Source organism: Chelmon rostratus, chromosome 20 (assembly GCF_017976325.1).
Source record: "Chelmon rostratus isolate fCheRos1 chromosome 20, fCheRos1.pri, whole genome shotgun sequence".
NCBI classification, from domain to species: Eukaryota; Metazoa; Chordata; class Actinopteri; order Chaetodontiformes; family Chaetodontidae; genus Chelmon; species Chelmon rostratus.
Genome location: NC_055677.1, coordinates 10,184,691 through 10,204,738, shown reverse-complemented (window position 1 = coordinate 10,204,738; position 20,048 = coordinate 10,184,691). Strand labels below are relative to the sequence as shown.

At 41.3% G+C, this 20,048-nt stretch overlaps 4 protein-coding genes across 4 annotated transcripts; 3 read left to right on the top strand and 1 right to left on the bottom strand.

Annotated features, from left to right (window-relative positions):
- Positions 1–77: 77 nt before the first annotated feature.
- Positions 78–7,180, bottom strand: kpna1 (karyopherin alpha 1 (importin alpha 5)). Its single transcript, XM_041961200.1, has 14 exons — positions 7,119–7,180; positions 6,204–6,337; positions 5,793–5,906; positions 5,548–5,647; positions 5,107–5,201; positions 4,727–4,858; positions 4,425–4,513; positions 4,204–4,303; positions 3,856–4,019; positions 3,374–3,452; positions 3,143–3,268; positions 2,888–3,015; positions 2,347–2,522; positions 78–2,109 (listed from the first exon to the last, which is right to left on the bottom strand). The coding sequence occupies exons 2-14, from the start codon at positions 6,327–6,329 to the stop codon at positions 1,922–1,924; spliced, it is 1,617 nt and encodes a 538-aa protein (XP_041817134.1). The 5' UTR covers positions 6,330–6,337; positions 7,119–7,180; the 3' UTR covers positions 78–1,921.
- A 2,268-nt stretch (positions 7,181–9,448) lies between these two features.
- On the top strand, positions 9,449–9,940 carry LOC121624225 (nanos homolog 2-like). The gene has a single exon (XM_041961865.1). It carries the CDS (start codon positions 9,449–9,451, stop codon positions 9,938–9,940), a length of 492 nt encoding a protein of 163 aa, XP_041817799.1.
- Positions 9,941–11,570: 1,630 nt separating this feature from the next.
- Positions 11,571–13,815, top strand: LOC121624274. Its single transcript, XM_041961928.1, has 7 exons — positions 11,571–11,670; positions 11,844–11,988; positions 12,086–12,199; positions 12,499–12,643; positions 12,747–12,895; positions 12,979–13,118; positions 13,664–13,815. The coding sequence occupies exons 1-7, from the start codon at positions 11,571–11,573 to the stop codon at positions 13,813–13,815; spliced, it is 945 nt and encodes a 314-aa protein (XP_041817862.1).
- Positions 13,816–16,914: 3,099 nt separating this feature from the next.
- Positions 16,915–19,067, top strand: LOC121624273. The gene is made up of 7 exons (XM_041961927.1): positions 16,915–17,014; positions 17,190–17,334; positions 17,585–17,698; positions 17,860–18,004; positions 18,176–18,324; positions 18,432–18,571; positions 18,916–19,067. Exons 1-7 carry the CDS (start codon positions 16,915–16,917, stop codon positions 19,065–19,067), a joined length of 945 nt encoding a protein of 314 aa, XP_041817861.1.
- The last annotated feature ends 981 nt before the right edge of the window (positions 19,068–20,048 follow it).

Genomic DNA, 20,048 nt, shown 5'->3' with positions numbered 1-20,048 from the left:
CCATTGTTTTTTTTCAAGGTTCATCCTGGATACTAACTACAATAAAACTGATTCACTTACACTTGTGTTTCATGAAACAGCTTTTATGCAAATGGCATAACGAGACAGCTGCACAAACTCAGTACAACAAACAGTAATTAACATGTAGAGCTGGTCATCTCTTGCAGAGATTTTGACAAAAGTAAGCAATGTAAAGAGGACTTGGTAACAAACATTCAGTTCTGCTAACTAAGGTGATCACCAGTATTTTCAAGTTTTAATCTGGATTTTTGTTGAAGTTATCTGGAAGGATTTCTGTAGAATAAAGAGTATGGCACCATCAGCAACATGACAGATGCTAACCCCAACAACAACTAAAATAAAAAAAAAGTTATAAAAAAAAGACTATCAGACCCAATAGCTGATATATGTGCCGATGATTTGGCATGATCAGTATTGGAATGTACTACCTGAACATGGGTTGGAAAGTCATGTTGTAGACTGCTCAAAGCCAATTTTCCAAAAGACTCATTAACTTTGTCACAATAAAGTTCTTCTAGTTTTGATGAGGCAGCATGATAAACTGATTGTAATTAGTGTGCTAACAGTTTCAGTCAACAATCTGCTAGAGTCCCTTTGTGGGATGGGTAAACAGTGAAGTTCATCGTAATCCTTGTCATACCAGAAGGGGACCGAGGATTGAGACCATATCTCTTTACACCTCACTTCCTGAGGAGGGAAACGCCGTGTCATCAACAAATTAAATAGTTAATGTAAAAACTACGGTATATTCTCAATGAGCAGGCGTCAGTCCTGAACTAAAGTGCTGCAAATGAAATGAAATTATGGTAAGATAATAAAAATCCCCACTGGTCTGCTGCTGGACAGATTCCAGAGTTAAATAGTCTATTTTGTCATGTCCAAGTCTGTCCAATTGTCTCAGTGCCAGGGAAGACTCCAATTCCCATGGTTCCATGGGGTTATTCACATCACACCAGACGCGGGAGGCAGTCTAAACTCTTCAGGATGGAGCCTGTGCAGGTGGACAGTCCCGTTACTGGATAAAGGTATGCATGATATGAGATCCAGGAGGGACCGCAAGCAGCCTGGTTTGTCACTGACAAGCTCCATCCCTCAGCGACACAGTCAAGTTCTTAATTTGTCCATCTGTGGTCACTCATCCAATGGCCGGAGAAAGGAGGTGAGGGAATTCATCCTCCACTTTTGAGTCGATTAAGTGCCTTTTCGTAGAGGTCAGTTGAGTCCTTGGGTTGGGACTGGCCACATGGCCCCGCTGTGGGCAGTTCAGTCCAAACAACCACAGTCTAATGTGGTCGACGTCTCATAGTCAGTCCAGTGTTTAGGTTAGATCATTCTTCTCTATGTGTGTGTGTGTGTGTGTGGGAGGGGGTGGGGGTAAAAATCACGTCCACGTTTGTCTGTCTTGCTAGTCATTAATGCTTTAATCAGACAAGCAGTGCAGTCCTACAAACTCCCGCTTAATCAGATATGGGGATCCTATGGCAACACGGAGAGGTGCTTTTTATTTAGGATGAGCTGAGGAGGAAATCCAAAAACTAAGACCGGGGCGGTGTTATGCGGACAATCTGCTAGGAGGAGACGCCGGGGCCTGGGCAGGTCGGTGGGGTTCAGGCGCAGAGGTGAGCTCAGCGCAAGACAGAATGATGAGTGAAACCTTCACAAACTGGCTGACAAGACTGCAGAACTTGACCCACGTTGGACGTATGCACACACACGTGCTCCCGTAATGTTAAATTTTTCATAATCATGAAAATGATTAAATCAACCTCTCTGACAATGAGAAGGGAAAGGAGGAGGGGAGCCGAGGGTTGTCGTAACCCTTTATTGTGGCAGTGGGCAGAGTGAGAGAAATGAGCAGAGGTGAGGATGAAGGTGGAGCACGGAGGGAGGGAGGGAGGCATTATAGCTGGAAGCCTTCCATCGGGGCCTCGCACTGCTGAAAGAGGAACTGCTGCTGCTGCAGATCGACGGCGGGAGCCAGAGACGGGTCCTCGTCTTCAGTGTTGAAGTAGCGCTCGATCAGGTCGAAGGCTTTCTGGTAGATTTCCTGGTTCTCGTGGCCCTGCAGGAACTCCAACTTGTCAAGACCTGAGAAGAAGGGAGGAATGTAGTGCTGGAATGATCAGTCGATTGATTGTTGGCATGTAATTAACTGCCAGCAAATAAAATAAGGGATTAACGGTTCGTTTAAATATTGCATTGTAATATTGTTCAAATAACATGTGCATGGTTAGCCTATATGAATATGTTTGGATACACTGGGCAAAATTAGAATTGCTGAACTGTGAGTGTTATCATTTTAACTGTGTGTAGGCGTACACTTACCATAGGCCTCTTCAATGAGTGCACAGTAAGGGTTGATGCCTCCTCCCCTCTTGGCCTCCAGCTCTCCCAGTCGCAGGATGTTCTCCAGGCCATTCAGAGCCACCTGAACTATTTTGGAGTCCATAAGTGTGAGCAGGTCACAAAGAGGTTTTATACAGCCGAGTTCCACAAGGTGACTGCAGAGACAGAACACAACTTTTATTACTCATTCAAAGCACACACTTCTTATCTTTGGCTTACCAGCGGATACAAAGCATAAATCAATTCGCCACACCCGCAACAAAAAAACACCACGGTCACTACTACATCAGCTGAAAAAAGGTTGCCCTTTTGCATTGAAGGATTTGTACTGGTAACCCTAACCCACTTTTGTGAGCATTGATTCTGATTGGTAGAGCTAAATGCTCAGACTATTATTTCTGCTCTTAAAATGTCAACCATTTAAAAGCAAAAAGCCGCAGTTCAATGGATGTGAGACCTTTTATATAGTACTGTACACACTGGCTGTACACTGTATGATAAGCTGCATCAGTGGTCTTACCTAATTTGCTCTGCAGAGCCCCCAGAGGTGGCATTGGTGATAGCCCAGGCTGCCTCCTTCCTTGTGCGAAACTCTGCCACCTGCAGGATAGTGATGAGAGGAGGCAGCAGACCTGCATCTATCACCATCTACAAAGAGGGAAAAACAGTCAATTAGACGAGGAAATGCTCGTCACCTTTTCAAAACTCTGAAAAAAAAAAAAAAACTTTCCAGATTATTCTATGGGATGCCACGCTGACATACGCGCACACAAACCTGTATTTGTGCTCGGTTCCCTGCAGTGATGTTGGAGATTGTCCAGCAGGCTTCCTTCTTGATGGACTCCTTGGGGCTACTCAGGAGGTGAAATAGGGACTGCAGCGCTGAACAGTTCAAAATCACCTATGCAATCATACAAATTACACACAAAGTCAGAAATATTTATTTCTAAGTATTCCATTTTCTTCTGGACAAGTATAATTGTGCCTATGTATAAGATGAAATTACCTGTGTCTGCAAATCATCTCCAGTGACTATGTTCCCAACAGCTCGCAGTGCAGGAGATACCACCTTATAATCAGAGTGCCTGGAACAAAGCAGGATTGTAATGTATGATGACTCAGATGTTGACAACATGGAAATGTTTCATGACGGCAGCAATGTTAAGGTTTTCTTTCTGCTGTAGCATCTTAATGGTGAATTTATGGTATTTTCCACATGAAACACGATAGGGACTTCCTGAAGTTTAGTGTATTCTCTCCTGACTTTTTCAATTTGTCACAGCTGGTAATGCAACCCAAACCTTAAATACTGTCTGGGGATGTACACAACACACCCACATCTGGACAGTCACACCCAATGTAGTGGTGACACACAGTACACCGGGGACATTCTGTTACCATGAAACCATAGCTCTTCTCGGACAATAATTATTTTAGTTGTGTAATCTTTTAGAATTTTATGTAGACATTATGTGTTTAAAGCCTTACATCAGTAATTCCACCAGCCTGCGACAGACTCCGGAGTCAATAACGGCCTGGATTTTGTCATTGGGGCCATCAGATAGATAGGAGAGTGCCCAGCATGCATCAGCTAGGATGTCTGTGTCATTGACGAACAGCAGCCAAGACAGCACACTGAGACATGGCGACACCTGGGGGGGACGTGGTGAGATGTTAGTGTTGAATTCAGTGCCACTGTTTTCCAGGTGAAATAAAAGCAACCTCATACAGCTTGTGACCTTACAGCTTGTGACCTTGTGAAAGTGAGATATGATGTACTTTCACAGTGAGAGTTGTACTGTTTATCTGTACTGTACGTTTATCCAGGCAAATTACCTTAGTGAAGTCCGGAGGTGGGTTCTTTCCTCTACACAGGTTTGAGAGCGCCCACACTGCATTCCTCATCATGGTAAGACGATTTTGTTTGGCCAACAACCTGCAACAAGGAGTTTTACCAAGCATGTTTTACCAAGGACACAGGATTAAATTTGACTTTATTTTTAAGTGTAATAGGAAGATTTAGGAGGAAGACAACGTGACTTTGAGTTGCTACTTACTGCACCAGGGAAGGCAGGATGTTGCAGTCTATGACAAAGTCTCTGCATTCTGTGCTATCTCCTGCTATGTTCCCCAGCGCCCACACTGCCTGAAGGGCAAAGTAAATATTCCGGTCGGCCAATAAATACAATTTTATTTTATGTACAATACTCAATGACATGTTTATTGAATGCGGCAGGTTAACTACATATATGTTGTTGTTTACACATAAGTTATTATGGAGAAACACAATAAGAGAAGTGTCAGTGGGAGGACAATTGGCTAACAGAGGGGAAATGATGCATGTCCGAATCCTCCCTACCTGTTCCTGTACGTCTTCAAAATCTGAGCTAAGCATCTCAATGAAAATGGGCACGGCTCCGGCCTGGATCACCACCCGTGTCTGGTGGGATGTACCTGATGCAATGTTGGTCAACACCCATGCAGCCTCAAACTAAAACAAAATATATTCTTTTATTACATAGTGATCACTCAGGTTAGATATTAACTGTTAAATATGAAAAAAATTTCTCTAACTGTACCAGACACACAACACATACAGTATTTGACATGTATTGCTAGCGCTGGCAAAGTTCATAACAAACAAGAACACAGCAAGAAAATAAAGCAGCTTCAAGCCTCCCCATCTTGGTCAGCTTGTGCACACATGCTGCGTTACAAAGACACACTGGGGAAGCATACCTGCAACGTGCAGTTTTCTCTCCTCTTCAGAAACTCAACAAACCGCTCCACCACCCCTGCAGTGGCAATGACTTCATCAATGGGTGGGTTGGGTTCTGTGTGAGACAAACGGTAGAAGTGAACAATACGACAAAAAAAGTATGTAGCTATACTTATCTTGATCAATAGATAAAAATATGTACTCAAGTATTCAGAATTATATGATTAAATGTGCCTTTCATGGGCAACCTGAATTTTCCTTTATAAAATATATGCACGAAAAAACATAGAATATCGCATACTGAGGGCATGAAATTGTCATCAAGCCATAGCAAAAAAAAAGAAAAAAGAAGAAAACAGAAAAACAACAACAAAAATAAACGTACATAGGCGGGTGTCACTGTCATGAACAAAGAAGAACAGCATCCATGAGGAAATATAGCCATCTACAGCACCCCTTACCTTTAGAAAGGAGTTTCCTAAAGCGCTGAGTGCCTATTAGCTGTTGCTCAGGAGAACTGGAGAAGATCATCTGAGTCATATCTTCAGAGATCACCCCACCCTGTTACAGCACAAAGACGCAGATTTGATAAGGCACAGATGAAATGCTGTTGCATCCAACTTCATACATGAGGTGAATGTAGATGGATTGCTGGATTATTTTTATGAGGATCACCAAGTGGCTTGATTAGTGTTTCTCTTCCTACCATGAGTGGGTCCATATTGTTAGCCTGGGACTCCAGGTAGCCACTGTCAGCCATCCCATCGTCCTCTGGAATGCCATCATCTTCCACTGTGGCAACATTCCTCCTCTTAAAAAGCTGCAATAGAATAATTTTGAAATACATGATTTTTGTGTTTCTTAATATATTTCCTCTTCATCGTTACATTACAGGGAACACAGTATGGATTCAAGTTTATACCCTAACAACAGCAACACATGCAGGACATATTTTGTTTATCATTAAAGCTGCTTATGTTTAACAGTGATCTGTAAAGAGTGGTCACAGTGCCTTTAATTTACCTGAAAGACTATTCTACTTCCACGAAAATGTATATTAAGTAGAACTCATCCTCTGCTGAGGAGGTCTAAATGACTTCCACTACACTTTGTTCACCTGTTCATCCTTCTTCTGTTTGCGGAGCTGTAGGCCTTCCTCTTCCCTCCTTCTTCTCATTTCATCTGTGTTGAGGGACTTGTTCTTGTAGCTCTTGAGTCGTGCATTGTCCTTACCCTGACTCATTGTGCAGCCTAGAAAGATGCACAAATGTTTTTTAGACAGATTTAGATAAAGCTGGGAAAAAAAATCTTTGAATCTCCACAATTTGGAGCTGAATGCTGCACTGATAGATGACAAAATACTATTTTACCACAAACTGTATAACAATGCATGTATGTATGTATCTTTAGCCAAGCACATTCTTGTTACTGCGAGTACCCTTCATCAGACTTCTGCATAAATCAAATATAAGGCCTACTAAGACAATCACTGACTAAGGTAGCTACGTTGGTATCGAAACTTCAGCTGTAGTTTACATAACTAAATAGGGCACCATTCCTCTCAGAAATCATAGTTCAACAAATGGGGGCATCTAAGGATACTAGCTAGCTGGTTAGCTTTCTGTGCCTTAACACTGCGTGATTAAAAAGCAGTCAAACATATCATTATCTAATTGCCCAGCGTGCTGTTTCTACTTATCGATTCACAATTCAGCAAACCACAAAACAATATTAAATTAGTAAAGCACAGGTCCAAAGGGAAGGCTCCACTTAGTCAGCTAGCTAGCTAGCTAGCTAATGTCATAACCGTTGTTAGCACAATATAGCCTACCGCCGAAAGCTAGATAGCTGGCTAACGGCGGTTAGCTGAATTAGCTTACTTTAGCTCTGAAAGGCAACCTTAACGTTAACTAGCTCAAGCGACAGCCCGACATTTTCCAAATATTGCTGACATGTAGAATTAAATTAGCTTCTGGTTACGAAGTGTTAGTATATATAGACTACTAAATACATGTAATTACTGTTAACTGACCTGTCAAATTGGGCTCGTAATCCCCTTATTCGCTAGGCCACCGTTAGTACAGCCGTCGCCGGTATGGTACTGCGCATGCGTAGTATTATACGCATCCCTCCCCCTCCCACACACACAGAAACACACAAAACGTCCCCCGCACCCCACCCCACCCACGCGACGCCTCTGCTTTGTAAATATGTAGAAAAAGCGCCTCCACCGTCCATATACGGTAAAACATATCGTACACTTACTGTAAATGTAATATCATGTCAGGGGATAACACGTAGCCATGCTGGAGCCGTGCATTCTGAAAAGGACTGAGCATCCGTCGGCCCCTCAGTTCTACACATGAGCAGACTGCAGGCGACAGGTTCGAGTCTGGGTATTGTGACACTTCCAACAGTTTGGAAGATGCAGTTTTTAAGTGGACTAGACGCTCCGGCGCCAGCGGTCATTAGCTGGACGCATCTGTGCAGCTTCACAGACAACAAACAAACAGATACAACACGCATCATATGAATCATTATCATTGTTATCATCATCATTTTTTCATTAACATCATCATATAGCCAATCTCGAAAACAATCTACTAACATATTTACAACAGACAGATGAGGTATGGTATTTAGGTGACACGTTTAATTGTTCAGGAAAGAAGGTAAGGAATATATAAAGAACAATGACAATATTAGTAATAATCATCATATCATCTTCTGTTTCACATGATCTATAGTCTTGAAAACAATAGTCACAGCAAACAGATGAGATGATAAAAGATCACTGCAAAAACACAAAGGTAATACAAGCACACAAAATAATCTAAAAAATATTCAATTAGACTAATTTACATAAAATGTCACACATAAAAACTTCTCTACTCTCTTTGGTAATATAACTTTTCGATTACTTTTATCACTTATAATTAATTACATTTACACATTTGCATTCATGCATCGGCTTCAACAACTTTTATGCTGGGGTTCTGGAGTGTGTGTGCATGTGTGTGTGTGCGTGTGTGTGTGTGTGTGTTGGGTTGGACGGGGGTCAGGTTTTAGTGCAGGTGCTGACAATCAGTAGTCAGATAATGCATGAACTCTTTGTGACCCTTCATCACTGATGCCGCACCACTGATGGAGTTTCCTGTACTGCTTGCAGATGTTCCTGTACTGCTTTCCTGATGGAAGCGGTACAAACAGTCTGTGGCCCGGATGGCTGGGGTCTGTGGCAATGGACCTTGCCCTCTTCCTGACCCGGCCTTCATATATAGAGTCTAGGTCAGGAAGGGGGCAGCCCACGATGCCCCTGTGCAGTTTTAACCACCCGTGCCAGTTGTTTCCTCTCCTGTGCCGTGCAGCTGCCATACCACACTGTCACACTAAGGCAGAGGATGCTTTCAATCGTGGCCCTGTAAAAGTTGAAGAGCAACTGAGAGGAGAGTCCAGCCCGTTTCAGTTTCCTGAGGAAGAAGAGCCTTTGTTGTGCCTTCTTCACCGGGCGGGAGGTGTTCATGGACCAGGAGAGATCAGATGTGATGTGGAGGCCCAGGAACATGATGTTGTCCACACGCTCCACCACTTCTCCGTCCATGAGGAGGGGGGCGTGATCCGCCTTTCTGGACCTCCTGAAATCCACAATGACCTCCTTGGTCTTCCCTGTGTTTAGCACCAGGTTGGGTCACATTGTTATTTGAGATGAGACCCACTACTGTAGTGTTGTCCGCAAACTTCACAACTGTGTTGGTGGGGTGGATGGCAGCACAGTCGTGAGTAAACAGGGTGAAGAGGGCTGGGCTGAACAAGGCATGTTACCCCTTTACACACAGACACACACACACACACACACACACACACCATGAAACCACAACTTCAAAGAATGTCTTTGTTAGTTTCCCTTTATTTTGTTGTAAGTTATTATTTGAGCTGTTTAAAGAACATCCCATAGGCTGTGTATTGATCCATCTATAATAATGTCATAGCAATACCTGTCAGCCCAATGCAATGTTTGGTTGTTTCTCATTAATGAGCATTTGAACTGGAGAAAATAATGAACACAATAAGATCTGTGGCAGTTAGCATTAGTGCAGCTATTGGCTTAATTTCCTGATCATTTGGGTCATAATAACGCCACGCGAGGGCCATTCAGTTCAAACTGCAAGGTTCTGACATGAAAGAAAATCCTTCAAACTGCACAGCAGGAGGATTTTTTTCTTGCAGACACCTGTCATCGATCTGCAAACAGCCTATTAGGATCCATACATTGTTGCACTCTAACGCCTTTTTTCACACGTCCTTATATACAAGACGCTCCCCGACAAACGCGCAAACTCTGCGCAATTTTCTCCTCCAAAAATGACAACAACGCAAAAAGGAGTCGGGGTCCAGGGCGCCCTCCTCTCTGACGGGGACTGCTTTGACATGTGGCACGACTACATGAACCTGGCTGGACTGCTGAAGGAGCTGTGCGCCAGCCGTGAGGGGGACCATGAGGACACCTTGTGGCCAGAGAGAGACGCAGCAGCGGACCCGTGGGGCCACATTCGAACCTCCGGGCGGAAGGGATGCAAGAACTCCGCAGAGACCAGCAGCCTGTCGGACACCAGCTCCAGCGGGACTCCCTCAGGCTTCTGCCGCTTCTGCAGGCAGAACGGGGAGACTGCAAGGGTGTACCAGTCACACCAACTGAAGTCAGACGACGGGAAAGTCATCTGCCCCATCCTGTGGAGGTACACCTGCCCAGTCTGTGAAGCCACCGGGGACCACGCTCACACACGCCGGTACTGCCCGCAGGCGCAGCGGCGGAAGGAGGCTGCGACGGAGCTGCCAATGTCCGGGTTCTGGTAGGCAAGCTGATGGAGGACACTGAGAGACTGATTACACTGAGAAGACTGTACATAATTCCCAGAAAATGTTTTGGCCTTGTGTTCATGTTTACATGTGCGTTCTCAAGCTGTTTGTAGTTGATGTTTGACTTTGTTTATTATGTGTTACGGTCACTCTGCTGCAGACAGTCTGTGGTTTCATCACCAGCCTGTCCAGCCTTAAAAGATAAAACATGTTATCAAACACTCGAAAACTCAGGTGTCAAAAACGGACATTTTGGAAAGTGCAAAAAAGTGGTTTCTTGTTTACATTCTGAAGAATAAATGGGAAAAGTTAGAAGTACTTTCATGTTGTTGTAACATTGTTTGCTTTGAGGTTGAAACATGGAGGAAACTGAATCACTTCAGCTACAAGTTCAATTTCTGTTATCAGATCGCTGGAATATATTTTTGAAAGATGTTTTCAAAAAATGATATCCTATTAATATCAGTATTAATATAGATTATCAGTATTAATACTGATATTAATTTGCAAATCTACTAGTTTCAAATAAATGAACGAAAAGCCATTTTTTAAATAAAACGTGAGTAGAATCATTGTGAAAAAGTACACATGAGTGAATTTACCACAAAAAAAAAAAAAACATAAACAGGCTACTGTACCCTAGCCTTAGCACACAGTAAATTAATTGAGGTGAGATGTGCAGTAACAGGTACAATTAGTCATAACTTTCAGTCTAAATTTCATAAGACTGCACAAACTACTTTGATTGGATGAATAATGACCCTTTTTAGAGAGTTATAGATCCTATCTCATTGGATCATAATAACAGCAGCAGTACCTCAAAATTGAACGTAGACACAAAGGTATACCACTGAAAATTCTGGACTGCAACAGGAAGTCAATTAGAATAATTTTGATAAGATGCAATAAATTAATCAAATTAATCACTAATGTATAATCAGAAAAGCAGGGGTGGATCTAGACGTGAGTCATCGCTACTGTGTGGGTAAATATATTGTTGTGAAGGAGTGTCCTTAATGTGATATATTAGCCATGACAAGATTATTTTTTTTCTGTTTGCAGGTGTAGTGTGTAACATTTCATATAGGTCTGCGGATTCGAAGTTGTTATGAATGAAAGAGCAAACTCTCACCTGCTGGGCCTCAACCTGCTGTGACTGGGCGATAAAGACCTGTTACCCAACACGACCACGGGGGGCAAAGTCCAGCTTTTGTAAATGTTCATAATTAAGGGAATCACCAATCAAAAGGTCACACAAGGTTTCGCCACACGTTCGTTTGGTCAGTCCCTTTGAAATCAAAGAGGAAATCTTCAAACGTTTCAAGCATGAACACGTGTTGAGGGGCCATAAACACCTCAGAGTTACACAAGTGGCTCTTTGGTGCAATAAAAGCCCCTCCTCAACAGTTGTCTTTGTGTGGCTTTCATCCAACACAGCACGATAAAGGTACGTCAAAAGCTTCTTCAGTCATGCTTGTATTAGTGCCAACTGAACTTAGGAGTAAGATTCCACACGGTATGTCCTAACTTATTAGCATCTATGTCTAAATGCTCACTGTTGTTTTACCTTTTAATATGTGCTTTAAATTGGAATCGTTGTGTTTTTAGAGGAGCTGACTTATCCACAATGGCGACACACAACATTAGCCTTCTGATTGCCATACTGCTGGCATTTCTTTTCTTCATCATCACTATGGCATTCAGTGCTCTGGCAGGGCCGGGAATGTGTAAGTTTTCATGCTCTATTTATGCACATTATTTTGTAATATAACATTCAGTTATTTAATATAATATTGTATTATATTGACCTTTTAAGTGTGTCAAGATCAGTTTTTTTTACAAGAGTTTTGCTGTCTAGCTGTGTGGATTTTCCGTCATTTTTAAAATTTGTGTTCCTCAGATCCATTTTTGGAGTCCACCGGGAATATTTCAGATGAGTTTGCTACACAGATCACACCCTCAGGGTGGACCTTCACCATCTGGTCAATCATTTACATCTTTCTTGCTTTAGTGTTGGTCTACATCTTATCCTGCATCATTAGGAAGTATGTTTTTTTTTTCTGACATTCATTCACTGATAAATAAAAGTTGTATTTGGCTCGTTTTATTCTGAACATGTACCTCTGTGATTTTTCTCTTAAGGAATGCCTATGGTTACGTCTACTGCAGCCCTGCTATTTTGCCACATGGATTTTTTGTGGCTTGGTGCCTGAATCTGGGCCTAAACACTGGATGGTTGTTCCTGTGGGACAGAAGGTGAGATGGGATCTTTTCTTCCTCCATTTTCAACCAAAATCAGTCTGCAATTTATGCCATAGGTTTGAGAAACTGTCTTCAGCTAACAATTGGCTTTAAGCGTGTTGGCTCAAGAGGATGATTGAGCCTATGACACTGACACACTAAAGGGTTTTGTTCATGTGTGCAATATGGTTTTGTGGTGAATGTGTGCAAAAATGGACCTGACTTCATGGGAAAAATTAGGAAACACACACACATGTTGCGGGATAGCACCAAGACTAAAATACTTTCTCTAATATTTTTCATCCCTATCAAAGGTTGATGTCTGCTGCACTGGCTTTCCTCATCTTGATCGCGACGACTAACTACATTGTGATATTCTTCTCCTGCCACGGTCTCCACAGCTATGGAGCCTGGCTCAACAAATACCACAGAGTAGACCTGTGGCTCCACCGTGTGTTGGTCAGTGGGGAAACTCAATCGCAAGTTCATGTTTAACATCTTTTGTGGCAAAATATATCCAGCATGTGTCTCTGCCTGTACGTCTTTTCTGTCTCTGCGACAGGTGCAGAATGGTGTTGCCATATATGCAACATGGACAACCATTGCGACCCTGCTTAACCTGACCATCGTGCTGACCACTGATGCTAGCATGTCCCAGACGGACGCTGCTACCATCGCACTCTCTGTTCTGACTGTGGTGTTGTTTGTGTGGTGAGTGCAAAGCTGAGGAAAGAAAGTCCGCCATACTTGAAATAAGTTAATTTAAAAAAGCTAATTTGCTGGCTCTCTCCCAGGTTTATCCTGGAAAACTCTGTCCTCGACAAACACGTGAGGTACATTCTCTCCATTTACCCCGTCGTGATCTGGGCACTGATAGGAGTATTCACAAAAAACTATGATGCTGCAGCTCCCACTCGCAATAACATCTTCACTGGTGAGGAACTTAAACAAACATCTTGACGTCATGATCTGGTTTTCTTTGGTTTGTTATTTCCTGTTGATTTCCTGACTGATTTAAAATAGTGCCACTATCCAGCCCCAGGCGGTTTGACCGAGGTTCACTAATTTATTTAAATCGGTGACAAACCAAAATCGAGTCAAGTCCAGGGAAAAATAGAGCAAAAGGCCAAAATCTCAGGAAGCACAGAGAGACACTCACAGAAAGCAGGGATGCATGACACAAGAGCTAAGAGGACAAACTGGCAAGGAATGAGGAGAACACACAGACTTTAATAGACTGGGACGAAGATAAATGAGGCACAGGTGAAAACAAATGAGATGGGGGGGGCGGGACACGTGTAAAGCAAAAGGTGACACATGAGGAAAACTTTCAATATAAAACAGGAAACAACAAAACCAAACAAACACTTAATCAATCTCCATTACATCACTTGCCAACAGGAAATTACATATCAATTACATATATTTGCATGATGGGACAGAAAGCTGCACATTAATGATATTTTCTTTGCACTTCAGCTGCTCTGTTGGCTGCAGCCTGTGCCTTTTTTGTGGCGCGGGTAGCTCTGGTCATCTGGAAGAACGTCAAAAAGCCACTTTACAAAGATGCCAGCCCAGAGCTCATGTCTCCGATGGAGATCGCTGAGAAGCAGAGGAGGATATTCAAGTGAGAATGTTGAACGAATGCTTTTATGACAAACCTTTCTGTATCAATGCAGTATTGTTTCTGTATGAGATGTATTTCTAAATGCTTTGTATCCATTGTAACCAATGAGTTTTGCCTTGGGGACACATGGTGACGCCGGTCAAAATAAGTGTGATATGATGCTGAAGGCGTCTCATGTAATTAACTGTGAGCACGTTGTGTACTCAAACTGCACTCAGACAGATATGAGACACAATAACGTGCATATTTAATTCAAAATGGTGGTTCATGCCTTTTGTTTTTTTTTATAAACTGTTAAAAATAAATATTGACAAATACTACGACAGTACAATAATGTCCTTTGTAGGTCTTTTGAGATGCAGTAATTCATGATAATGGAGAAATAAATAATGTTTGAATAACATTATTAACAATAATGTATAATTATAAAGGATGGGTGATGGGGCTGATCACTGTGTATCATGTTTATCTAAATTTCAGTTCAACTTTCAGCTGTACTGTACATAGGTGGTTCTTTTCCTATAAAATGCAATGTTTGTATGTGCTTTCCTGACTTTCTGTGTTCGGCACCTGCAGCCACACTCTCTGTCCAGACACCCTCCTGCTTCCTCTCTGCTTTGCTTATTGAAATAAGCATCATTCAAGTCATGTCATACTTCCATTATGCTTGCCAGGCAAGATAAATGATTCGTCACTGACCTCTCCTAAAACATGGACCCACCCATTTATGTGGTAAAAATGGGTGTGGTGTTCTGTTAACAGGCTGCAATTGACCTAAAATATGTCACACTGAAATGAAACTAGCATGAAACAGAACATATTAGTTTATACAAGGAAAAAAATGTTTAAAAATGTTTAAATAACGCAGATTTAGAATAAATAGTTAATTTAAACACAAGATACTTGTGCTCAAAAAGAGGATTCATTCTCAGTGAAGAACCTTGGAGCTCTAATCTGCCTCTATACCTGCCAAAGAGCAGTGATTCCTAACACGTCTCTGGGGGTCATCAGGTGGATGCTAGCTCCCCTCTGCTCAGATTCTGTCTTTAAATCTGCATACTTAGTCTTCTTCCTTTCATAAGCTGCCTCCACTGAATTTTCCCAAGGGACTGTTAACTCAATAAAATACACAGTCTTTTTACTCATGGACCATAAGACAATGTCCGGCCTCAGATTACTATAAACTATTTCCTGGGGCACAACTAGCTTTCCTCCCAAGTCGACCTGCATTTGCCAATCATCAGCCCCTACCAGGCAGCCACCTACCTGCTTTCTCCCTGACTTAGCAGCTCTATTTTTCTCCCCCTCTCGAACAAACTGCACATCTAACCTCTCCTTTCTAGAACTTCCAGAATTCACCTGCTTCCTTCTCTCTTCAATGCCTGCGGCTAAGCTTCTCAGCACCTGATTATGCCGCCATGTATACCGGCCTTGTGATAAGCTAATTCTACAACCTGACAAAATGTGCTTTAAACTTGCAGAAAGAAAGAAATAAATCAAAAATACATAAAGACAAGTTTAAAGAAGTTGGTGTTGAGCCGCTTTTTAAAGGCATCCACAGTCTCCAAAGATGCCAAAAATCCAAAGGGAGAGAGTTCAAAGTTTAGGAGCCACACCTTTAAAAAAGCGCACCTTCTTTAACTGTTGACGTCATTAATAAAATGATATGAGTGATTGGTCGAAGTTGGACCAGGTCTATTCCAATCTGCGTCAGTTAGTGTTGATAGTCTGCAAATAGAGGTACATTTGATGAAGTACTATAATTTAGTACTTGAGGTAATTTGTACTTTTTAGCCCCACTGCAGTTATCTGACAAACTTACCACCCAGTGCTCAATGAAAATTGTTGTTGTTTCATCCTAACAAGTCTGAAACATTTCAAAGCCGATGCGCCACTTTGCTGCTCCTCTTAACTCACAGTTAACTGGGTCATTTTGAGGTTTGGACTGCTGGTCCGACAAAACGAGACATTTGAGACGTCGCTTTGAGCTCTGTTTAATTGTGACAATAATATATAAATAAAATAGCTTAATCAAGAAAATAACCAGCAGGTTGATTGATGATGAAAATAATCATTAGTTGCTAACAGTTAAAAATTAGCTCCACCTGAACCAACCGCACAAGAGAAACACTGCTTAAGCATTAATACATGAGTAGTAATAATCTAATAGCATACTATGTAATAGCAAATATACAGTATATCATTACGTGTAGTTTATACATACATCAATAACATTTTCATTGCAGGGTCTTAAAGAGTACTTTTACAGTGTGGTGTCAGTACTTTTACTTTAGTAAAGAATCTGAATAAAATCTGAACACGACTCTTGTGTATTTATTAGTTGAATGACATCCATGATAGTCAGATAAAGGTTTGTGCTATTCATTCAGGTGTCATCTATGATTGTGTTATATAACATAACCGCTGATCATAAGTTGTCAGTTTGCTTTATGATGCGCTGAACTGTTGCAGAAATACAGAGAAGATAAGAAGTACATGTAATGGTTGGAGTGGTCGTAAATCTCTGCGTCTTACACAACTCTTCCCATAAAACACACAGCAAACTGTCCTTTGCACGCTTACTCTGACTCTTCACGCTGAGAAAGGTACGTCTCATTTGTCTTCATCGTGTCGCCCCTCTCTGTGTTTTACTATCCTGGAAGAAGCTCAGCATGCAGCAGGGGCACATGGTAGTACTTTTAAAACTTAAGTCCACTTCAGTTTTTGAAAGTTGTATTCTGGAAAAAATTGGTTAAGAATTACTTTTTTTTTCTTTTTATTGTGACACTCTTCAGAAAAGGTTGCAAGGAAGCTGCTGAGTTATTGCAATTATACAACATGGTAGAAATACCTTAATGACCTTTGTACCAGGGACAAACATTTGCTGGAGGCAAAACTTTATCCTTTCATTCAGTATAAAATACCACAATTGATTGAATGTACCAAAAAATGAATCTGTGAATGGGGAACTACACCCCATATAGTCATTGTAATTCTTTCATTTATCTTCTTGAAATAAGCTCTATGTAGTTAAGTACATGTGTTTTAACTAAAAAAAAAAGCTATTTTCAAAATTAATTTTCCTTTTTTTCAGTAGACCACAATGGGAGAACATAATTCTGGACGTCTTGCCGCTGTAGTGGTGTCTTTTGCCGCTTATGTGATAAGTTTGATGTTCAATGCGCTGTCTGTTGTTGGACTCCGTAAGTCTTTGTCAGCCATCTTTCTCTTGTGTTTAGTTTCTTTTTTGCTTAACTTGTAAGTGACGCTAAGTAACATTGTGAACAGGCACTTTAAGATTGAAAAATCACAAATATTAGTTTAACGTGTTCCATTCCTCTCCGTTCTCACCCATCATTTGCATTTTTTTCTTCCTAGCTCCTTTTGGTACCACAACAGCCAATGTGTCGGCTGTGTTCGACACCCAGATCACACCTTCAGGATGGACTTTTAACATCTGGAGTGTCATCTATGTCTGGCTGACAGCAATGATTATCTACATCTTCAGTGGAATTTGCAGAAGGTTGAGGCCAACCCTTTGTATTTTCTATCTTAAAATACTCTAAACCTGCACTGAATAGGCAGGCATATAGCCATTCGCGCCTTTGTAATCCCTTTTTATGATACCAGATATGAAGCAAGTTTGGTTGTCAGAAACTGTGAAAGCTACAGATTTTTTTTTTTTTTTTTTTGTCTACAGTGACAACCACTGTTCAGGGGACATCTACATTTTCTCCGACTCACAGATGAACTGTGGTTCTTTCTTCTTGTAGGAATGGATACGGCTTTGTATACTGCAGCCCTGCTGTGTTGCCTTATGGATTCTTCATTAGCTGGTGCCTCAACATGTGTTTCAATATCAGCTGGCTGGTTGTTTGGGACAGGGGGTAAGTGTTTCCATTGTGAGCTTTTAATTGGCTAGTGTTGACGTAATTGGTTAGTGTCTCATTTCATGTTTTACTGCAACCTCACTCAATCTGTCATAGAAAGAATTCCAAAAAGCAACATAAAATGAGTGTTTTTCTGCTGTTCTTGTGCCTCACTAAAGAGTGATGATTGCTGCACTGGTTTTCCTCATCCTGGTCATCTGCACAAACTACTCCATGGTATTCTTCACCTGCCATGGACTTCATATTTATGGACCCTGGCTGCAGAAATACCACAAAGTAGACTTGTGGCTCCTCCGTGTGCTGGTTAGTCTGACAAATAGTCAGTATTTGCATCATATGTTAAGATTTTAATCTTGCATGATGCAGGTTACATGAGTCTATTTACATGTGGTTAATTTAAACTGGTGTGACAATGTGTCAATGTTTAAAGCACTGCAAGCTAAAGTAGAAACCTCTTTCACACCATATTTGCAGGTTCAGAATGGTGTGATGATATACACAACATGGACAACCATTGCAACACTAATCAACCTGACCATTGTACTGACCTATGATGCAAAGATGTCCCCAGAGGATGCTGCCACCATCTCGTACTCTTGTTTGGCTGTTGTGCTGCTGGTGTGGTAGGTGATTTTCACTCAGAAAATACTTATTAGAGAAGTAATTGCAGGGGGAAAAAAAATCCTCAGCGAGATTCTGAAGCAATGTGTTTGTGCTGCGTGTTTCACAGGTTTGTTGTGGAAAACCTTGCCCTTGACAAACACGTGCGGTACATCCTCGTCACCTACCCTGTTGTGATCTGGGCCCTGTCTGGAAACCTGGACAAGAACTTCAATGCTAATGCACTCAGCCTCAATGGCGTCTTTATTGGTAAGACACTAAAGAGAACTCCATATTACTAATATGAGAGAAATGTAATGATAATCTCTATAATCTACTACAAAGTGTCAGAATGATTTCCTGACACTTAAAGACAATATTCATGGAAAATAATGAAGCACAGCTATAGTGATTTTTATGCAAATGATTTGGCAAATTTAATTAGAGTACATATAAAAAGTGGCCCCACTTTTGTGAAATTTTACCATTGTAAGAGAAAATACTATAATGCTACCTCCTGTACAAAAATGCATCTGGGTTTGTGCTTAAATCTAAAATGCATGACTCTTGTGCATCTGTTTAAAAATTGTACTAACTAGATTTTCCTCTCTTAGCTGTGCTGCTGGCTATAGCCTGTGCACTGTTTGTCGTTCGGATTATTTTGGTGGTTTGGAGACACTTCCATGAGCCGCTGTACACAGATGTCAGCCCTGAAGCCCTGGAGCCCAAGACGGTTGCTGGGAAGCAGAAAAAGATATTTCGATAAACATCTGTCTGAAGTAAAATACTGAGACTTGATGTCAAAGAAAGTAGTTGTGCTGTTCTTTGGTATCTTTGTTGATAAGCACAAGGACAAATGTTTCATTTTATAACTTTAATGAATTTGATAATGAAAAGCATTACTTTTTTCGACTTTGGCTGGCTTCTCTTTGAACCTTTTATGGTTCTTTTGTGATACATCGAGGTACTGTATGGTGTTTTGAGCAAATGCCAACTTGTGTTTATTCCCATGCTAACTCTGGTTTTCTGACGTATCTATTTTGAATAAAATATTTGTGCAATTTAACATGCATGACACCAAGTGTTTTAACAGGTCAGCAGTGTGGCTTATTTTATCATATAAGAACAAGAATGGCACAATTCAAGTAGACATGTGTTCCTACTTCAAAAGTCTAAAAATTATGGACATTATGGTTTAAGATCTTTTCTGGCATAAAGGTTAAGTCAAGGCTCCAAGTTGATTATGCAACACAGTAAAAAAATGGGGGTTGAGGACTTCCTGGGGAAAATAACAGAAAAAACTTCAATGGTCTTAATATCATACATTTTCAAGTATATGTTTAATTTTCTGCAACCTCAATACCTCTTCGGTTGTGAGCGGTAACATGAAATCAACTTTGGTTATGTTTAGCCATGATTAACCTGTAGGGGGCGGGAGCGCAATGCGCTAACTGTAGCTCTCTCACTCTGCCGCAAAATATAATGTAGAAGAAGAACATCCGCTTTGAAGGGTTTTTTTTTGGTTCCTGCGTACGGTCTGTCAGGAAGCACGTCCACAGTAATCCAAGATTTTGCTCACCAGCAACAACCTCCTTCGGTCAGATAGCCACGTTTATTCCATATATTTATTATACTCAAGTTTATGTTGGGGTTTTAAGACATAAATTGTGGATTATTGTCCGTCAATTACGTACAATCGTTATGCCTGAGAGGTAAAACTCAGGGAATAAAAGATGGACCTTTCATT

What these genes read in the sequence shown, in the direction of transcription:
- kpna1 (XM_041961200.1), bottom strand. Translation starts at nt 6,329, where the DNA reads ATGAGTCAGGGTAAGGACAATGCACGACTCAAGAGCTACAAGAACAAG. An exon ending in TTGAAGACGTACAGGAACAG is followed by an intron (nt 4,514 to 4,726) that starts GTAGGGAGGATT and finishes TTTGCCCTTCAG; the next exon opens with GCAGTGTGGGCGCTGGGGAA. An exon ending in ATCCTGCCTTCCCTGGTGCA is followed by an intron (nt 4,304 to 4,424) that starts GTAAGTAGCAAC and finishes TCCTTGTTGCAG; the next exon opens with GTTGTTGGCCAAACAAAATC.
- LOC121624225 (XM_041961865.1), top strand. Translation starts at nt 9,449, where the DNA reads ATGACAACAACGCAAAAAGGAGTCGGGGTCCAGGGCGCCCTCCTCTCT.
- LOC121624274 (XM_041961928.1), top strand. Translation starts at nt 11,571, where the DNA reads ATGGCGACACACAACATTAGCCTTCTGATTGCCATACTGCTGGCATTT. An exon ending in ACTGTGGTGTTGTTTGTGTG is followed by an intron (nt 12,896 to 12,978) that starts GTGAGTGCAAAG and finishes GCTCTCTCCCAG; the next exon opens with GTTTATCCTGGAAAACTCTG. An exon ending in TCGCAATAACATCTTCACTG is followed by an intron (nt 13,119 to 13,663) that starts GTGAGGAACTTA and finishes TTTGCACTTCAG; the next exon opens with CTGCTCTGTTGGCTGCAGCC.
- LOC121624273 (XM_041961927.1), top strand. Translation starts at nt 16,915, where the DNA reads ATGGGAGAACATAATTCTGGACGTCTTGCCGCTGTAGTGGTGTCTTTT. An exon ending in GCTGTTGTGCTGCTGGTGTG is followed by an intron (nt 18,325 to 18,431) that starts GTAGGTGATTTT and finishes CGTGTTTCACAG; the next exon opens with GTTTGTTGTGGAAAACCTTG. An exon ending in CCTCAATGGCGTCTTTATTG is followed by an intron (nt 18,572 to 18,915) that starts GTAAGACACTAA and finishes TTCCTCTCTTAG; the next exon opens with CTGTGCTGCTGGCTATAGCC.